Source organism: Magallana gigas, chromosome 2 (assembly GCF_963853765.1).
Source record: "Magallana gigas chromosome 2, xbMagGiga1.1, whole genome shotgun sequence".
Lineage (NCBI taxonomy): Eukaryota > Metazoa > Mollusca > Bivalvia > Ostreida > Ostreidae > Magallana > Magallana gigas.
In genome coordinates this window covers 29,718,534-29,739,484 of record NC_088854.1, presented here as the reverse complement: position 1 = coordinate 29,739,484, position 20,951 = coordinate 29,718,534, and the positions used below count along the sequence as shown (strand labels likewise).

Below are 20,951 nucleotides of genomic sequence, written 5' to 3'. Positions count from 1 at the left end.
CAAAGAAGGGAAGCCATAATGAAAAATTCAGGAATGCAATGATAAGTTCCCACATATTAGGGCTTTGTTATGTAAGGCTCTATAAGATGAGGGGAAGACTGTAGATAATATATGGAATGCTCCACTGATAAATTCCTCCCACAATTAATAGATAAGGACTATCAGAAGTGTATATCGATAAAAGTGCACAGTGTTAATTGCAATTCTAAGCATAACATTACAGCAAGACTTAATAGTAACAGTTGGCTTTGAAGTTTCAGTGTAACAAGGCATTATTTTATGATTGTGTAGAGATGAGTGCACATTGTTTGCTCAATTTATTACATGTATTTCTTCCTCTGTGAGTCAGATGGGTTAATCTAATACATGCATTCAGAAGAATTTAATATGACTTTGTGGTTAACCTTGGGGAAAATGAGCCCTTCTGAAATTCTTTATTGTTTTGGTCATATGACATTAAAAAAAGTGAAATATCATTCACCTCAGTGTTATGTTTCCATAGCATTCCCGATGACATTTCACATGTTCTGGTTGCACTCTCGGCCCATTATACTTAATGCAGGAAAATTGACAAAAATTTCGGTGGAATTCTCTGACAAACACAGTGGCTACAAAGCAGATTAACCATATGAACCCTAATTGATTACATTAGGCTGTGTTGTTTACTGTGGTAAACCGAACTGGTCTGGCTGAGTGGCTCCAATGAAAAAACTGCCTATAAATGAGTGGGAAGGGGGGGGGGGGGTAGAAGTTTGGAGGTGAATGGGGGGGGGGGGGGGTGGTATACACCTGTTTGTACCTGCTCTGCTCTCTCTCATCCAACATTAAAATACATGCAATATATGATGCTTTATATTATTTTCTTAAGATTGATAAAACTTTCCGCAAGTGTGAAAGTAATTTAAGGAGGCGGACTTAATAGCAAGGCACTAGCAGTGAAGATATTGAACTGTGTTCATTGTCGTGTCTAAATAGATAGCTCCCAGCACTTGATCCTCACTTCCAGCTTGTGTCTTCCACAAATAAGATTGGATTTCTGCTTCATTTGAAGAGAAAACATGTGGGGAATGAAAAAATAAATGGAGTGGTAACATCGCATTGGCTCACAGTATATCACTATTAAAAACTCTATACATGTACATATATTATTGAAACATTTCTAAATTCTTGACAATTTTTACTGAAGGTGCTAGATCACCAAGGGGAGTAAAATCAAGATGACCAAACTTATATATGATACGTACAGAAAGTAAATGGACATTTTAAGATGATATATTATCTTTATTATGGCTCTACTAGATTTCCATCTTTTTTCATTATTTTGAATTCATGGATCAAAGACCGCCAAGGATGCCCTTTTACCAGAACAGTGTAAAATTCTGGAGAGTGCTGTAAGATCTAGCACCCAGCAGTGTTTCAATATGTGTCCCCATTAAGTTGAAATGGAATCTTTTTTAAAGTTTACTAATTGCAGGGTGTAAGGTAAGATTTGAGATCACGGATGGTGTCTTAGAATGTGACCCTCTGCGTCTCAACAGGTGTAAGGATGCAAGTCCCCTACAAATGGACATAAATTGCGATTCTTTTTTCAATTAGATCACAGGGGGGGAACCAATAAATTTTGTCCCTCCTTTCATCAGCTCTCTTTTTTAATGTCTCTGCCATAATCTCTTTTTTGTACTTGCCTGACCAGCCCAGCAAATTTCAGGGGAAGGACATGTATTAAAACCATGGAAGCATCTCTATGGCAATGTGAAGGGTTAACTGAGGATTTCTCCCCAAATACTGTATGTATGCAAGGGTGTGCGCTGCTTGAAATTTAAAATGTCATGGCCGTTTCTTACTTTTCCTGATTCTGTGATATATTCAGTGTCTCCTTCTTGTGTCTCAAAATGTGGTTTATCTGTAGGCACCCCCAGTAATGTGAACTGAATCTGTCGATCCTTAAAAAAGAGATTGTTTTTCAGTATGAAATTTCACCTGGTAACAACCCTAAATGGACATTCTTTAGGTGTGTAATTCCATGTGCTTGTACCATTCAAATTCGAAATGCCATTGTGATATACATTTCATTCAAGCTCCCTCCAAAAAGTATCAGATGTTATCTGCAAATATTTCTACCAACTCCTGTTAGGTATTCAGGTGAATTTATAAAACTGATACTATACTTAGTTTTCTATTTTTTTTTTGGCTTGAATATTACTGTATCTGTAATTCTAGTATTGTTTGAATATTACTGTAGCTACTGCCAGCTAAATACACATTTTTAACTTAAGAAGATTTAGAAGTCATTAATTTCTTATTATTTATTTTAAACATTGCCCATGTGGACAATTTGTAGTAGACTGAAATATAAGTAGAATAAATGGTACGTACAATGTTGCCCCCCTAGACAAATAGAGAGAGGTGCCAGCTCAATTTTACAATTTGCTTTGGTCAATCCTGTAATGTGATTAAATTGATAAAAAGTTAATCTTCATGGGTCATCTTGGCAAAACAAATTGAGGATCCACCATAGAAAAGCCCTAATTGAATTGGGTGAGTCTCTGTGACCTTGATGATATAACACCGAATTAGGTTTAAATTTGATACCATAGTGGGAGCACAGTTTGGACAGAAAATAAAGAGAAGATTTTATGGCCAGTCACTGATGAACTGTCTTAATTGTCTGTGGGCATTATGGGAATGTGGCACCTGGCCAGGTAAAGCCAGGTAAAGGTGACAGGAACTGGTCAGAATGATACAGCTTACCTGTGTAAGACTCTAAATGCACTGCATCCAGGTGTGCTGGGAAATGCACATAGCACCTGTCTTGGGGGATTTTCGAAGTGATCCCAATTGTCTACTTGTGAGATCTGTTCTGAAATGGTGTGTGATCAGTTGAGATTACAAGAATACAGGCACTAAATGGGAAGAAACTCTTCAAAATCCTTTAGTAAGTGATGATCATGTAGTCTTATCTTGTATCGCCGTATTTAACCTTCTGTTATTTGCCTAAAGAATTACTTTGCGTGGTTCAAATACACTGGGCGAAATGGAACTATATATACATATATCGGCTTTAAAAATATAGAACTGTAAAGAATATGATATGAATTGAGGAGATTTGTTGACCAAATAAAAGTACATAAGTTTCAATTGGTCTTTTCACTGTTCAATAGAACTGTGTTCACTTGCTTTGATCACTTTGAATAGACTCTAAATGAATGGATGCCAATCATAAGCAAAAATGTGCAGGGTGATTTTGAACAGTGCGACTGACAGCTCATTTGATAGTGAATGTATGCTGATTTTGTAATCATATTCTACATATAGCGTACAACTCCCATCATTTAAATAATGTGATATGGTAGTTTTCTCTTCTGAATGAATGGTGTTCATTGAAGGATGAAAGTTTTCCCCTTCACGTTTACTGTTTCACTTTGATGTTTATACCAAGGGGACCTTTTTCTCTTACTTAGCATGTGGGACATTATTTCATCTGTGGGCTAATTCTAAGTGGGTGAACTGGCACAGAATTTTTCCTGGGCCTGATGAGTGATGTAAACTTTTGGGATATTTGTTTTATTCCTTTGTTATATCCTTGATTTCATCAGGGCACGTTTTTAGCGACAGCTGTTCCGCCAGTGGATGGAGTGAGAGTTTTTATGGGGTGTTACTTCATTTTGTGTCACCAGCGCAGTGCCTGTAACACTCCAGCTGTTAAACCTTTCTGGGTGTTATCTCTTTATCCCAGTGATTACTAATTAGGATCTATAAAACAAAGAACGGGGATGATTTAAAAACTTCCTGTTGAATACTAGTATTTTTTCCGGAGCTTCGACAGAAATCGTTTGATATACATATATCTATGTCAGGGGATGTACTTTTTCATGCCTTGTGTATTTAGTAGTAGTCACAGCAGAATTATCTTCCCTTGTTTGTTTTATGGGGATGAGTAGTCACACTTTATGTGTCAACTGGACGTGAAATAATGGGTGATTAAGTATTGTCCGAGGAGTGTGTTATGGACGAAGAAACCATCAGACGGGCCGTGGATGTAGCCCTGAAGACTCTGTGCGGTAAGTCCCCCATTTTAATTATGGAAGCCCAGGGTGGGGAGGGGAGGTATTATCCAGAAATACACAACTTGTGTCTGTAAAACATTCCCCAGGATAAGGTATGTTGGCCTGGTCATGTAATGAGTAGATAAGTTGGCCAGATGATTGACTACGGCCTATATCTAGGCGAGTTGTTTGATTATGACAATTGTGTGTGTTTTATGCATTCTTTTCCAAAACAAATTGGAGGTATACGCTTCCAAAATAGCACTTTCATAAAGTAATTGAACAGATTGTTTGACATATATTCTTTGTGAACAATGTAAATAAAGTTTTTTATTAGCAACGAGTTACTTGGCACATTTTTGCATGTGAAGGACGTAGCATTTAGTGGTTTTACGAGTATATAATTTTCCAAAATGTATTTTTAATGTTCTTGATAAATATTTGTGCCTCTGTTGGTGTGGAACACCAGTAAACATCAAACACTTGCTGTGTGTCAAATCTATTCAGTAATGTGATTGATGGCCCAAGTAGTTAGGCTGAGGCCAAAAAAATAATCAAAGATGGACATGTTGAATGAAATAAGGTGGATTTGTTCAATTTAGAGCACTGTGACACCGTGGAAGAAGAATTCTTTTCTGCAAGGTTGGTTTAATTACTTAGGTGTGTCAACCACCGTGGCACACAATTCATTACAGACCTACAAGATACATATTTCAGTTTCATATAACATGCTATCAAGGACTTTTCGACATACATGATAAATCCTCACCTTCGCCGTCCTTCTGTTGAAATTCAGAGATTACCATATGCTTTAAACTTCTTGGATGTAAACGGACACTTTTTTAGGGGGTGACAATAGGAAGAAAACAATTGTACTGAATTTTTTATAAGATTTTTTTATTCTGAGTAGTATGTTCAAGGGAGGTAAATCTTTCCTCCACAGGGAAGGTATTTTATGTAATAAGGGAATTTGGGAAACCACCAACTCCTGGTACAAAAGCTGTGAAGTAATTTGTTTTTAAAAATTCAGTTTGATGGATCATATTAATGATATTTAAGGGGCAGAATTTGAATTTTGTGCAAAGTACAGTACAATCGATTCTTGTTTCATAACTTATATGGGGATTTTTTCAAACACAATTGTAATGCTTGTAGATGAACATAATTGCGGAAATAATAAAGGCGTGTGTCATCAAAGTATGATCTTCACTCTTAACCAGCACTTGAAACCATGTATGATAGAATGTCACTGAAAAATATCAAGCACTAGCAACGGAAAACAGTTTTCACAAATAGTGCCCTAAATGCATCCGTACTAGAAGAACGTCTCAATTTTTACATCAATATACCATTGAACACCTCTGGTTCATTGCTTCACTCTTCAATTCAAAATAGAAATGGGGAAGAAAGATTAGATTTTTGGATTGACAATTTCCTTTGTTCTAGGGAATCTAAGGAGGGGATCTGGTATCAGTTTGAAGTCTTCTTCCTTTCACTAGTTTCTGGTCCCTTGGTGGTCTTGGAAGAGTAATGGAGGTTTTCATTCCATTTAACAATTTTTTTGTGCTGTTTTAAATGTGAGCTATTTGTCCAGGAGCGTGACACAGCTTTTTTTTATAACCTCTTTTCTTTGATGCTTAAAGTCCTTCACAAGAAAATGGAGATTTTGTCATAAAAATGCTAATTAGTTTGGACCTTTTGTCCTTTGTGCTAAGTGGGTGTGATGTTGCTTTAAGAAATCAGCTTTTTATCAACTTTTGCATAAAATCATAAGCAAATGTTTTTCTCTATGAATATCAAGTTACAAAAAATTGAAACAGTTTTATTGCAGACATCTGTTGGGTTTTTTTTGCAAGAGTTTCTCAGATTCATTTTAAATGTTACTTTATCAGATATTCTAAAACTTGAAGGGGACCAAATGATGTGGGCTTTTCAAAAAAAAAATAAAAATCAATTTTTGGTATTATTTCAGTGGGGTTTTCTATGATGGAGAAATGTATAAGGGATTGATTTCTATAATTGATTTCCTGAAAGGTTAAGTCAACACTTGAACCAGTTGTGTAACGAGGGAAAAATTCATACAAGAATTTGATGATATCAGACTGGGGGTCACCACATAATCCTCAAGACCATCTGGCAAGAAATTTAGTTTTCAATAGCGTGCATGTAATATCACTGAAAATCAATCCGATTCAATCCGTCACAAGCTCTATTGCTCAACCTTGTTATTGTGGTAAACCCCTTACAGGTTGGAGGTTATTCCGTAATTTCTTTATTTATCCATTTAGAAGCATAGTTAAATGGGTCTAGTTTGCATTCTCTGAGTTACAATACTGATCATTATCTCTAGCAAGTTACACTGTCATTAGATGTAATAAACTCATAATTCACATCCTAATACGAGTAATTTGGAAATAAAGGCATTAATTGCAATTTCCATTGGACTTTGCTTTGGTTACATTAAAGGGGGTGTTTTCTACATCTGTCATGTATTAAACACTGTTATGAAACAACAAGGAAATTTTCTTTCCTTGTTTTTGTTACTCTTGATAACATATGGTCTGACAACATTCATAAACTTGCTTGATTAGCCCCCAAGTTCAGCAGTTCCTTTGTTCTGCATCTCATAATTTTTTCTCAAAAGCTGATGTGCTTAATCTGGTTGAACGTTTTTAAAAATTTCAGGGGGATTTGAACAGCCATCTGCAGTCAATGAAATATCCAGTCTTAATCTTTTTCTTCCCTTATTTTTTATATATAAAAGATCATTGACTTCTTTCACTTAGAAGTTGTTTTTGTCGAAAGATGTTTACAAGTTTTATTCATGGTTTCCTTCCTTTATGGATGAGAGTTCAGAGAAAAAAAGAGTGTCCAATTTTATCTGTGATCTTGGAGAATTGAGGCGTTTATTCTCCTCTGAGTGCTTTATTTGATATTGTCTCCTCCTTTGTTGCTGGAGAATTGGCAGATTGAAGTGTTTATTTGTTTTTAGTCACTCCACACTCTGTCCACTCAGAAACCTCTGTTTTTAAAGCCTACTTCTAGGGTCAAACAACAGATATTTGTGTCCTCGAACACATATGAAAGAGTTTGAAAATTCATGCAATCATAATATTTACCCCGAGTCCAATTCAGTCCTTTGTTTCTACTAAGGAAAGATAGGTTTTAATGTGTCTTGCTTTCATGCTGAGTTTTATTAGTATCATAGATTCACTGAAGGGCGATATCTTGAAACTGAGTAAATTGATTTTGCGACTGAAGGACCTTTAGTGTCATAATAATTTGTAGATATTATGATATCACCCATCCTGCCCCAGCCCACACCTTTGTAGTTGTAAACATACATGTTGTGGGGATATCCTGGGGGCCCCTGTTACCATTTAGGGCCGGTTTCCTGGTTGTTCATCCCTGCCGACTCTTGATTTATAGAGAACCTGCAGCAGACTTAGGTCATCCAGTTTATGAAGAAGGGAGATCTCGCTAGACTGTCTGTAAATTAACCCGGCCCTCTTTAAACTGATGACTGTCAGTTACACCACACAAATCAGGAAACCTCTGTAACGCTGGCTGTCCTAAATGACCAGTTCCCAAAACTTTATGGAGATGCCTAAGTGCTTAAAAAGCTTGTTATAAATAGCTTCTTTCATAGTTGTTTTTTTTATCATTTTTTGTGGGTCAAAACAAGTGCCAAGTGGTGTCAAATGAATATTTGCTTTTAATGGACAAGATCGACAGGATCAATGTTGGAATTCAGTATATCTAATTATGCTTGTTCACTTTGATTATGAAATTCCATCTGATCTTTTGTTTAGGCTTTCTACATTGACCAATACATTCTTTAGTACCAGTATACATTTTTTTGTAGTCTATGAAGAAAACTAAAAAAAACATAAAGATGAAATATGGTCATGTCATTCACTGACCATAAAAATGGTTTTAACAACTCACAGCTGGAGATGATGCCCTCTTATTTTATCTTCTATATGACATAGTTAGCAAAAAATATGAGCTGTTTTGGCCTAATTTGTATGATGGTGTTAGTAAATAATAATAAAAGGCACAATAGTATTCCTTGTTTGATCCCTGGGATCCAGTAAATAAGTGTTAACCGTCCTGGGGTTTTATTGCTTTATCTGAGACACACGAAAGGACTGTAGGAGACTGCAGTTAAATGAACCCTGTTGATAAGATCAATTGATTTCCCCTATTCATTAACATAAATGTAGTCTCCGTTCCCCTGAGTAAAGTGAACGTGGGGACTCACAGCCAACAACTGTATCTTAAACATGCCATTATCGCTAAGTCAATGATACTCTCTATGCCAGGGAAAGTCAGTTGACCAGGTCAGCTTACATAAGAACCTGAACAGATGATAACAGGGTAATAGATATTTTATTTTGACTTTATGGCTTTTCCCAGTCAACAGCCCCCACCTTTAGCCACTTTCAAAAGTTAGAAAGATCGGGGGAATTTGAGAAAAGAAAAAAACTGGCCAATGTTGGTTTCCTGCTAAGAGCCATCATTAGCTCTGTGGGTTGCTGGTTCACTGCCCCTGATGCCTCTCTGCTGCAAAGCACGGGACATTTCTGTAAAAGGCTGCCTTGGAGAAAGTGGTGTGCCGTAAACCTATTAATGTGATCAGATAGAGACCAAGAGGAAAAAACAGCTACTTATCAGGATATACTTTTGTCTCCATTTCGCAAAGCCGGGGAAATCATGTTCAGTTGAAATCCGATTAAAGTGGACAGTTGTGACATTGGTTTCTTGCATTTAATTACAGCGGAGTAAAGCTGACAGCATCGCAGATATTGATCAGTCCCATCAGGATTTTATAAACAAGGATTATTGATTTCAGAGAGATGAGCAGGGTGTTGCATGTTTCTTCTCATTGTGTGGAAAGACTCAATGGTCCAAGGAAAAAAACAGGTGGAAAGAGTGTTATGCCGGCTACAGAAGAAAAAGCACTTTGCTGAGTGATTTTCAATTGCAGATCCTGTCAAATGAAAACCATTTGGCTGGTTATTCTTCCAGCCAGTGGTTAAATAGTTCAGAAACTTGAGAGAGAGACTAATTTACAAGTGTTTAGTGAAATCGGCTTGATTTTTCCCATCGCAGTTTCATTTCCTGAATGTGCTTTCTATGAATAGGATCTAAGCGGAAGAGCCATGATGTGCCATGTGCTTTAATTAGATTATGCAATCATATGGGGAAACCAGAGAGACATCTATGATTTCAGGAACATTGGAACATTCTCTCTAATGTTCTGTTTAGACAAGCTGCTGCTCAAAAAAAAATGCCGATGCTCTGGAAATCTTTGAATTGCTGGAGTTGTAAATCAGAGAAAAGCAAAAGGGCCAAGAAATTGATGCCGCTTGTTTATCCGTCACAAACATTTCTCCAGACTTGGAAAGTTGTTTCATACTGGCAGCAACAATACCACCCTGGTTACATCCCCAAACAATGGAAATCGTCCTACGTGAGCAACAGGGATAGTTATAACAATTCACAAGAGCAAGTGGGTAAGTTTTTTTGAAAGTATATCACAGTTCTTTGGAAGGTATATTAATTATACAGAAAAGTGATGGGTCGGGGAGGTGCTCCCATTGACAAGCTGTGTGAACGTTATAATCTGTATAGACAGTTTCTGGTCATTGTGTGCGAAGTCTGTAAATGGGGGAACAGATGTGGTCATCAAGGGTCAGTGGACAATGACAACTGGCATCTTGATAGGTGGGATCTCGGGGGGTGAGACCCCAGTAAACAGATCAAGGCTGATATTGGTAAAAGGAAACCTGATCTTCTTCAGGCAAAGATAAAATGAAATTGAGTTTTTTTTTCTCTCACCAGAAGATGTATAATGGTGGGTTTTTTAATAAAAATTGATTATTTCTTTAGGAGATGTCATGTGTACCTGTTTATTGGGTAACACCTAGGTGAAGCAGTGTTGTAACAGCCAGGTATAAGGCTGATAGATGATGCAACAGAGACTTGTGAACATGGCTGCATGTTTTAACAGTCTCTAATCTTGTTTAATCTTGAATTAAGCAATTAACCTTTGTGCTGCAAAGAGATTTATATCATGTACTTTGGATAAAGTATTGCTTCATAATGGATGGTATAAAGATTCTCTTTTTTCTCTGCACTCTGAATGACAGCCTGTCAAACTCCAGTCTAGAATGAACTTTTCTAAGCAGTTCTGTTTTTTATGTACATTTGAGAATCTGGCTCACAGTGATGAAACAAGTCTCAAGCAAGTAATAAATGCCGCTTTTTTATGTCAATACAGATAAATTGATATATTTGGGTGTGAATTAAGGGTAGTAAATTATTTTCCAGTATACACTACCCCCTTCGTAGACTGCTCGGCTAATAACAGTGCCAGAAGTTAGGATTTATTGTTGACTTAAACTTTCTTCCAACATATTCTTCTACCTGCATTGAGCTCGGAAAGTATTCAGCTAGTGTACAAATGAGAAAAAAAAATTCTTGAATGCAGAGATTATTTTATTGAATATGTTGGCTGTTTTCCTCCCAATGCTTTGTGTCTCGTAATTATCAGAAGCTTGTGACTGAAGAAAAGAGAAGCCAACCCAGAGAAAAGGATCGTTGGATCAATTTAATGAAATCATCTAATGATCGAAATTCAATTTTCCCATCTTTTCCTGAATTGCGAAAAAAAAAAACCAAGAAAGGCGATCAATTTTTTGCATGAAAGGACAAATTTTTCAGCAGATATCATTGCCAAGTGTATTGGAATTCAGCTGTTAAAGTGACATGATTGTATTTGAAGATTCTTCATTGAAATGAAGGGCACAGTCAACAAAGCCCTGGCAGGTCAGAGTGTTTTATTGTCGAGATCTACCCCAAAACAAAACCCAAAATTGAACTCCTAATGATTTACATGCTCATGTTATAGTGTCCCCGATTCCTTTGGTGGGGGCTGACTCAACACTTTGTCATTTTTCTGTGGTCAAAGTGCACGCATGTCTCTACCCAATCTGTTCTGTGATATGTCTAATCTATTGTTTTCCTCTTATGTGCTCTTGAACGAGAAATTAACTCTGCACTGCAGATTTGATGTGTGTCCTGGCTCAAAAAATTGTTATCAGCTGTCCAAATCTTAGATAAAGAAAGCAAGCATGGGAAATTTGTTGAATGCTGTTTGGATCTCTGATATTTTACACTGCATGGGTGGAGAAAAGTCTGCAACTGCAGTGACAACGCCCAAGTGCAGGAGAAGAAGTGGATTACTAAATGATGCCACTTAATTGAAGTTTCTTACACTTATGAGTTCTCACTATAGTGTAAGCTGCAGAGAGCTATGGCTAAGCGGGGCTCAGTGTTGTATTGCCACAAAATATTTGCTCTCAGAAAGCAATGACGCCTTTCTGTAAGTCCTGTGGTGGGAGGGACAATACAGATGTGTACAAAATAGCGGTCAGTGTTTGAACATGACTGTTGGCTTAAATTTTGGCCCGAATTTAGCAGATAAGTGGGTGGGGCCAATGTTTGTCCTAAGTAGTCCGGTTGTTTTATCTCTCAAGGCAGGGCAAATATAAGGTTGTGATTTCTGACACAGCTAAAGTGCAAGATAAATTTTTGAGTGTGCTGTAGCGTAGTGGGGTGGTTTTTTTGGTCATTATCAACATTTAGCTTTTTACAATTTTAGTTTTGAATGCTAGATAAATAAAGAAGTCTAAAACAAATATGTTTTATAATAGATAAATTCCTGAATCATTAAAGAATGTAAAATGCTAATAAAAAAAATCTAACATGAAAAGCTATGTTTGCTAAGTATGGGAATAAAAAAAAGGGAGAGAGAAAGCAATATCTTAAGTTTGTTGGGAATCAAATGATGTTTGACCACGCTGTTTATGCTAAATATCGCCTTATCTCCTTGGCTAGCATACATTTACTCAAGCACTCTAGGTAGAAACAAGAAATTGTTGACCTTTGGCCTGAATTGATAAATGTTTGGTATTGGCCCTATAGTGGGCTCAAGGTAGGAATGGTTAATGCCGTCCTTATTTGTTTGAAATGCTCTTTGATGTCAAACACAGTTGAATCTTAATTTGAAATTTGAATAAAGCCCGAGTTTTATTACATGGGATATATCATACAATGTTATCAATGCTGTGTGGCGTGTATTTCCCTGGCCCCGCCATCAGGAACTCCTCAGGATTTTTCTGACAGTCGGCAGAACTTTGACAAGAAGAGACGGCACACTGAGAAAGACCGATTTCTGTGACTTGTTTTTTGGCCTCACAGATTAGTTTTTTAAGTGGTGATATTTGCCAAGGATATTTGAACTCTCATGTTAGGTCACAGGTAGAAGAGTGAGAGAGAGAAAAAAATCCCAAATCAATAAGTAAACCCTGCGATCCAAAGAACGCTATATACAGGTATTGTACGTGCTTTAATATAGGGGCACTCTTGATGAGAGGGAGACAGAGAGAGAACGTTTATTCTGTGACAAGACCCCGGAGAAGCTAGATCTCTCATGGACTATGGGAAGTTTTTACCCCCTTTCATTGTCGGGGACAGTGAATTGAATGTGGCATTGGATTCGGGGCTTTTTGTATTAAGAGATTTTTGTCAAGTCATTCATTATAATGGAGCTAACTAGGATGACAGCTATTCGACTTTTGTCTGACTGTGTTCATCAGAAACTGACCTGTGCAGAGAAAGAACAACTTGTAAACGCTGGTCCCAACAAGACCGCTAAGAGAACGTGCCTAAATTCATGTATTGGTAAAAAATCAATGGAAATTAAAGCACTTGGTAAGATTCAGTTGTGCATACCTTGAAAGATAGTTTTCTCATTTTTTAATTAGAGAAAGTTTCGAAAACTTTTATTTTTAATGAAAAAGAAATTTAAACTTTGTGATTGATTTATTTTTCAAAATTAAACAATTATATATTTGGGGTTGTTGAGTTAACCCCAAAGTCATGTTCATGAAGTTTGTAATTCTCAGAATGTTTTGTTAAAAATCATTCCAAATATCTGAGGGATAATAAGCCTACGGTAAACCATGTTAAACATATTTATGTAATATATACAGATCTAAAAAATATCTGTATATATATTACATCAAATGTTTGAAATTTCCTTCCGTGCCATTTGGTGCATTGTAGGTGAATTAATTGTAGAGCGTGCTAAATCCTTTAAGCATAGATTTGTGTCGGCCGTCTGTAATTAAAAAAGTTTCAAGTGTTGAAGAGTGGATTAGGTGTAAAAACATGTAGAACATCAAACTAATTTGAAGAGGAAATTAATTTTTTGATTGGCAATGTAGATATATATTCACAGATTGTTTCTATCTCTTGCAAATCAAATTTTGAATAATTATATGCATGCGAGTTTGTTTTGAAGTGGATGTGAATTAGTTTATTGATCAATAATGAATTATGTCCTCCTTTCAAACCTCGAGAATTTAAAATACTCTGTTATCTTAAAGCATCCCAATAAGTGCGTTTTAATGAAGAATGCATATTTGTTTGACAGGGAGCAAAAAAAAAAATGATAGCAAATCGGAAATAAAAGTGGGGTCAGCTCAGACGTAAAGTTGTGCCTTGGTTTGAAGTCCCCAGCCAAGTGAATTCATTCCAAAAATCACGGGCTCCATACAAATCGTTACAAAGATTGTCAACATATTAGATATGATAGCCAAAGACCATGATACACTGTATCAATGCAAGTGGCTCCCAAATTTGACAGATTACGTCAAGACCAGTAAAATGAGGAATTATTCCACCGTTTGTATATGATAACTGACAGCCTTGATTGGAACTTGTAAATGGGGAGTTTCACAGTTATGTATCAAAAATTGAGCCCAGATATCTGGGGTTTGATTTTCGCTGACCAACTTTCTTTAATCACGTTTCAATCGTATCTGATAATGGTACCCGGGAATTATATGCATTTTGTTGGCATAGTCGGGTTGCTAAAATATCAGAATTCGGTTACGTATTGGAGCACATTTTTCTTTGGCTGTCTTTGCTTATTTAGCAGAACTGAATGCAGTTGCACTTTTGAATTTTCAAAATGAAAATAACAAAATTATAAAGGAAACTTTATTGGGTTTTTTTGTGTGTGTTTATTTCTTTAGGTTTTTTTTTTCATCTAAATCCTCTTCATGAAAAATCACAAGAAGGAAAAGGAAACAGTTAAATTATTGGTTAATGTTTACAAGGGAGACAAATAAACTCTTAAATGATTGTTTATTTTCTGATTTATAAGATGTATACGTTTCCTTTTTGTAGAAATCGAGGCTGTTGAAGCATGCAGGTGGTTGAAAGAGGCTGGATTTCCTCAGTATGCGCAGATGTATGATGGTATGTATATACACTGGCATTGCTAATTATAGCATGTGACAGCTAATTACATATGAAGCACAATTTCTTAAAATGGAAAGTTGGAGGAGTTTAAACTGCTTGCCCCCTCCCAGCTCCACTTGGGGGTATTTCACTAAACCCTGTGTAAACACCATTAAATGAATGTTAGCTGTAGGAATTTCCTGTCCAGATTAGTCCCCTGAAAGGAAAGCCATGACCCTGGGGTCACATTTCCTGTATGGTCATTTGAACATACAATTTGAAATGAATTTGATTGTATCCTTTTGTGGGTCCGTGTTCAAAAATCGTACAGATAAACAGCTATGTGATATGGCTAGAACAAACAAGTGAAACATTCAGAGGTAGGCGATACGAAAATAAGGACCTTTCCAAGGTGTATTAGCGTATTTGTCTTTGACAGTTTTATCCTGTCAGAGCACTCCTAACGTAGCCATTGCACTCTGTATGGGTCTTCTCCATTACATGTTTAAGATAAGAATGAGCCCTTTATATGAGAGAGAGCACGTATGTATGAACACCTTCCTTGTTTCCCAGTCCCAAGTTGCCCATCTGCCGTTTCTTCTCCAGAGAAACTCGGGTTTCAAAGACGGGCAAGGGATTAGGCCAAATTAAGCGTCCCTCCCTACACAAGTATCGGTGTTGCATTTGACAGCCTTTCAGGTCCTCTGAATGTTTGACTTCATGACAGAACACCCAGTATCGGGAGAATTCTATCACACCCCCTCCTAACAGTTTGACATCACAGCAGTGAACAATAGTTCTCTTTGCTTGATGTGCTAGCAACCCAAATGTTGATGTCTGCTGTCAGTTTTGGTTTTCTGAGGTTTGAAAACCGAAACTAAAAATTTCACAAGGTTTTTTCATTAGCTGTTAACAACAAAATTGAAACATCGTAATTTTGATTTTTTTAGATTGCCAGTTTCCTATTGACATCACTAGTGTAGAAAAAGACCATGATTTCTTGGACAGGGATTCTATGCAGCCATTGGTCAGGTAAGGCACAATTCAACCTCCTGACCTCAATCTTACACAATGTAAACTGAGCTCTAAAAAACTACATCTCCAGATTCACACCCTTGATACATCTGGGAAATCTCAGTCAGAAATGCATGCATCACTGGGGATTTTTCCAAAAATCAAAACGTGTTGGTTTCAAAAAAGAATAGACATAATGTCAGTAGTCATGAATCGTTAATCATTCTTGGAATGATCTAGAGACATGATTCCCTGTGTTTATATAAAACATTATTATGCAACATATCTCAGATATTGCTCACTAAAATAGAGGCAGAATCAGGGTTTTCTTGTTATTTCATTTTGAAGGGGAGAGAGAAAAAGAAAAGGACAAATAAAATCTCCTCCATCAGTCACTGATATTGGTTAAGGTTGTTGTTTGTGATTAGTTGATACGTTTGACGCAGCTAGACCTTGTTTTTGACAGTAACTCGGCCAGTAAACACTCTATATCTCTCACAACATAGGTGTTCTTTACATCAATCTGCCCCGCTTTTGTCACACCTGTTGTTCATGGGACAAAATAAATATTTCGGGTCAAGCTGATCATCAAGAGCTTTTAATATTTTCATGCTCTTATCATCTTGTGACGTTTCAGTAGGGTATATCTTTAATATTGAGTGTATTTGAGGCATTCGTTGAGGTGCTATTTAATTAGTGCCGAGGCTATTCATCACATTACTTCAGTTACGCATTAAATATTGCCACCAATAGGTGTTCATATACACAAGCAGGGATTTTTTATGGTTTGATCTTTTGAAAGTGACAGACCTTTTTAAAGATTAAAAACAATAATGACATTTGATTGCCTTAGATTTGACAGGGGACATTTTGCAATGAATATTTTGGGGAACTCTTATTAGACATTGAATTATCGAGAGTGTATTGGTTTTTTTGTCCCAAACGAAAACAATGTCAACAAGTTAAATTTCCTGACAAAAAGGAGAGGGTACATTTATAGCTTTCTCTTTTAAAGTTGCTCCTTGTTCCATTATTAGATAGGATCACTTTGTCTACCCAAGGAACTTAATGGGTCATATAGGCACAAAGGTACATGTCAGTCAGGTCAAATGATTTTAAGATTAATACACAGATATACCCAATCAGATTGAATCGGGATTAGCCCTTCTTTTTGACCCAACACCAGTTTGGCACCAAGGCATTGTAGCCGATCGAGGTACTGCCATGCTTGTCACAATCGGGTATTAAGTCTTCGCGACATTGTATCGTACCACGTCTTCCGTTCTTCTGTTTCATCAGTGGGTGATTTAGTTTTTCCTCGTGAATGGGTCCGCTTCTTTACATGTAGATTCTAAGTGTATGCCTCTGCACGCAGAATACTCGGCACACAAATAGGGAGGGATCGTTTGGCATGGTACGGACTAGGACTGCCGAGATCTGTATTGTATTTCTGGATTGTGTGACAAACATCATTTTTTTGTGTAGATGCTGTGCGAAGTCGCCAAGTACAATCTCTAAGGACTCTTTTCAATATATGCAGATTCTTTTCGGCTATAATTATAGGACGTGATTGAAGGATATTTGAATAAACGGGACACAAATGGTTGTTTACAGAGGTCGATTTGAAAATGTGAAAATTCCAATTAAACTTATCTGGAGGAATTTCTTAGGAGGTTTTTAGATATATTAGCCCTGGTTAGTGTGTTTGCGTTGGGTGTTGTGAAAACCAGCAAGACTGCAAGAAAAGAAATACACAGAGAAAATTAGAATACATAATTCATGAGCCTTATATATTCAGGCTTTGACATCATCCTGATATACATATTCAGAAATGTTGATTTATGTTGGAAGTAATATATAGCCACAGAGACAGTGGAAAAAAAAACGTAAGGTGAATGATCTTAATATGATATTAGCACTTGGTCACCATTGATATAGACATTACACATTTGATCTGGGAGTCATTGGCATCTGTTTGCTGGAGAAAGTTTCATTTAAACAGGTAGGCAGTGGTTCAAATGATTTCAAACCTTCTTTGGGGACATATTTAGATAATTAGAAGGGAGTATGGTAGGGAATTTAGAAAACATTGATGATCTAGCAGTGTGCTGACATATTCACGTGGCACAGGCCTAGGATACATTTATATTTACATAGTAGACTTCTTGTTGGTCACAGATGCCACAGAAAACGTGGGGGTCCAAGATGTTGCTGTCCGGGGGCATGAACTTTTGTAATATATAGCTATAATGCAGTGAAGTGCTCTGACTCTGTGTTACAAGGCTATTTAGTCCCAAGCTCTCTGTAGTACATAAATACTAAATGTGAAATGTCTGGTGCAGGCAGTTGAGCTTCATTAATTATGGAAGAGGTGTGTGATTAGGTGAGTACTATTCAATCTGTTGAATGTAATGCATGTGGCGGTATGATGTGTCATGCTTTACTTGGTAAAAATTTCATCCTCACAGTAAAAGGAAAATCAATCGCAGTTTGTTGATCAAAAGCTCTGATATAGCACTTGTCATTACAAATTAATATCAACACTCATGACTTGGCTGTTGTTTGTGAAATTACTGAGAAAGTTGAAAAGTTTAGAGTGGGCAGACCGATTAAATGGGCTGATTGTACATCAAAGGATTTCATTTAGCAGATTTATTGACTTGTACATGAAGCAAATTGTACATGAAAGGATGAGTGCACAGAATTGATTTTATAAGGTTTTAAATGCGTGGAAAATGGCTGAAGGCTGCATAATGGGCATACTGTTACAACAACAGTTGTTCGTATTAAAATGTATTTATAGCATTTAAAGCTGTAAAATATATGCAAGAATTAATCTCTGCAGAGTTGATTTTATGGTGAATTTGGGCTCAACGAATACAGTTGACTGCCCTAGCTGACTCTTACATAGAAGTAATTCTGAGGGAGACAGAAGAGAGATGTGACAAATTGAATCTAAGAGGCCAGTCACCTCCATTGTTGTAGAATCCAGCTTTCAATAAACTGGAAATATATCTCATGCTGGGCTATAACAGGTGTGGCCCCCTGGTCAGTAGCCTCTTCTTGAATGTAGATATATATGATTTAACTCTGAATCATTGTATTCTCTCATGTTTCTCTGCATGTAATTACTTGTTTCTTAAATTTCCCAAAGGGGGGATAAGTCTTTCATTTATGGGCTTTGTCAAGTCCAAGAGATGCCATGATGATACCTGTGAACATTTATATACATGTATATCTTTGTTGTGCCCTAATCTCCAGTGCCCATTAAATAACAATTAGACAACAGTAGTCTCTATCTATACATGAATCTATGGGTATAATTATCAATTCCTGAGTCTACTAACTGGTGATTTATCAAGTTCTGTGAGATTTATAGCCATCTTACACACAGAAAGTGTCACATATCAAACTTCATTATTAATTACCCTGCCTTAATTATCTTGTACCAAACAGTAACTCCAGAGTGGAATTAATTTTTCCTTGGTATGTGCTGTAATGACCCCATAGTCTGGTGTTGCTGTGTTTCTGGAGGGCATTTTTAAGCTGATGTCCAGTTACTGTTAGATTTTCTCTGCAGATATTAGGAAGTCATGTATTAAGTAGGATTAAGTATACAGCCCCTAAGGTGCTGGTCAACTTGCACTCAGGTGTCCAAGCTGATTATGAAATGACACAGTTCATGCTAATAGGCTTAATCAAAGGCATCAGTTTGAAAGTCACCTAATTAGGCAATCACCAATTTCACCTGTCACAGTTATTAATTGCCCAATCAGAGAGAGCCTGGAACTCTAGGGGGTTCAGGGGACATAATTGTTCCCTCTGAGGAGTTTGTTTGAATAGAGACCTAGGTTTACTCTAATAATGGATTCACAGCTTGCACCTAGACGTGTATCATTGCTACATGTGGTTATTATGAAGTAGTGATTGTGATATTAGATACATGGAATAAAAGTTGAAAGATGTCATGGATGTGCATTAATTTTTTATTGGGATTTTGAAAAGCAAGGATGATTATTGAAAAATTTAGAAAAAAGCTGCAGAGGTAATTTATAATATAAATGTACAGTTTATAATCTGGGATAACCCTTTCTGCTTTTTGTAATACATGTACTATATTTTGTGTTTCGGAAATTCATTATTTTATATATAAAATTTCAACGCATATAGGGAAAAACAAGAAGGAAATTACATGAGCGAGTGAATCATATACATGTTGTACTTGTGGACATTGTACTTATAATTTTTTGGTCGTGTAGCATTGTCATCCCTGCACAAACACACATACTTGTGTGCTATTACACTTGGAGAGAAAGTTTTATCAATTAACCCACGAAAAGAATGTTCCTTGTGTCTGTGTTTGCGGAGGTCTTGGTTCTGATTGAATTCTGTGTTTTTATTTTCAGGCGACTCAGCACCCTTAATAAATGTGCTGTCATGAGAATCGGAACCCCAGCCAAAAAACTGGTATGTATATTTCACCAAATACCTCGATCTACAGCTCAGACACTATAGGGAGTGAAGTGGATTTTAATAAGGGAACATACATTCTTAACAAACATGCATATATACATTTTAATCTGGAAGACACCACACAACTATAATCGGTTTAATTGATGATGCTTGTTTTTCGTGATAGCGTATATTTCAAATTTTTTTGTATTGTGAACTTCCCAATCCCTCCAATATTTTTCGGTAACTTGATTCTCAAAAATATTTTTCATAAGCCTATATCTAAATATTAAAGAAATCAGATGGGCTGTCAAGGTATTTAATACGTTTAGACCCTTATTATGTTGTTAAATTGTCTCTGTGCATAACACTAACCTCCATGAAGAATTGAAAAAGACTTGTATTTACACAGTTAAATCTACCATGTACTTGTCACCAATAGGAAATATCTGGCAAAATATGAATCTCGATAATCGTGTCGAGGAGAGAGATATTAAAATGTATATAAAGAGGGATAGTCCTGTCTCCGCTCGAATAAGCTGGTAATAAGGCGGGACGAAATATAAATCTGCAAGTGACCTACATTGTAGAATTAAGACCGCTAGAAGAGAAAGAAGAGAGAGGGAGACAGCTGTTAGGGAAAGAATTGTCTGTCCCAAATATAGACATGAATTGAGAAATGTTACATGTATATATATATAGCCATATATATAGTGAATGAGTTGACAGTTATTTGTGTATACCAAAGTTGTTGATTGAGACAACTGATGTCGATTTTGGAGGAGTATTTATCTATATGCAAGTGACAGGATGACACTGTGTATTGACAATTTGCTGACCAGCGTGTGAAAAGAAATGCCAGTAGCTACTAATGTCCAGAAGAGTGGGGAGAAGTCGTTGGTCTGATCTGCTAGTGACTTGTGGTAGATAACCTATTATAAGCCGTATAAGGAGAGTTTTGCAGCCCCTGTTTATAATAAACATTGGCTATCCCTCACCAATAAAAGCAGGTCTTTGTTGAAGGTTTTCCATCAGTTTAGGTGAGGGAGATAATCTGAAACAATAGGACCGTTATACAGTGACATCTAGTGTTTAGCCGTCTGAAGTGCTTTGAATACATTT

At 36.7% G+C, this 20,951-nt stretch overlaps 1 protein-coding gene across 3 annotated transcripts in view; it reads left to right on the top strand.

Annotated features, from left to right (window-relative positions):
- The window catches only part of LOC105327399 (rho GTPase-activating protein 7), a 67,254-nt gene that overhangs the window by 39,172 nt on the left and 7,131 nt on the right, over positions 1-20,951 (top strand). For all 3 annotated transcript variants that reach the window (XM_066076045.1, XM_066076046.1, XM_066076047.1), the window contains 3 exons: positions 14,310-14,381; positions 15,314-15,395; positions 19,784-19,844. In XM_066076045.1, the coding sequence (XP_065932117.1) occupies positions 14,310-14,381; positions 15,314-15,395; positions 19,784-19,844 (215 nt within the window). The remainder of the gene's footprint in view (positions 1-14,309; positions 14,382-15,313; positions 15,396-19,783; positions 19,845-20,951) is intronic.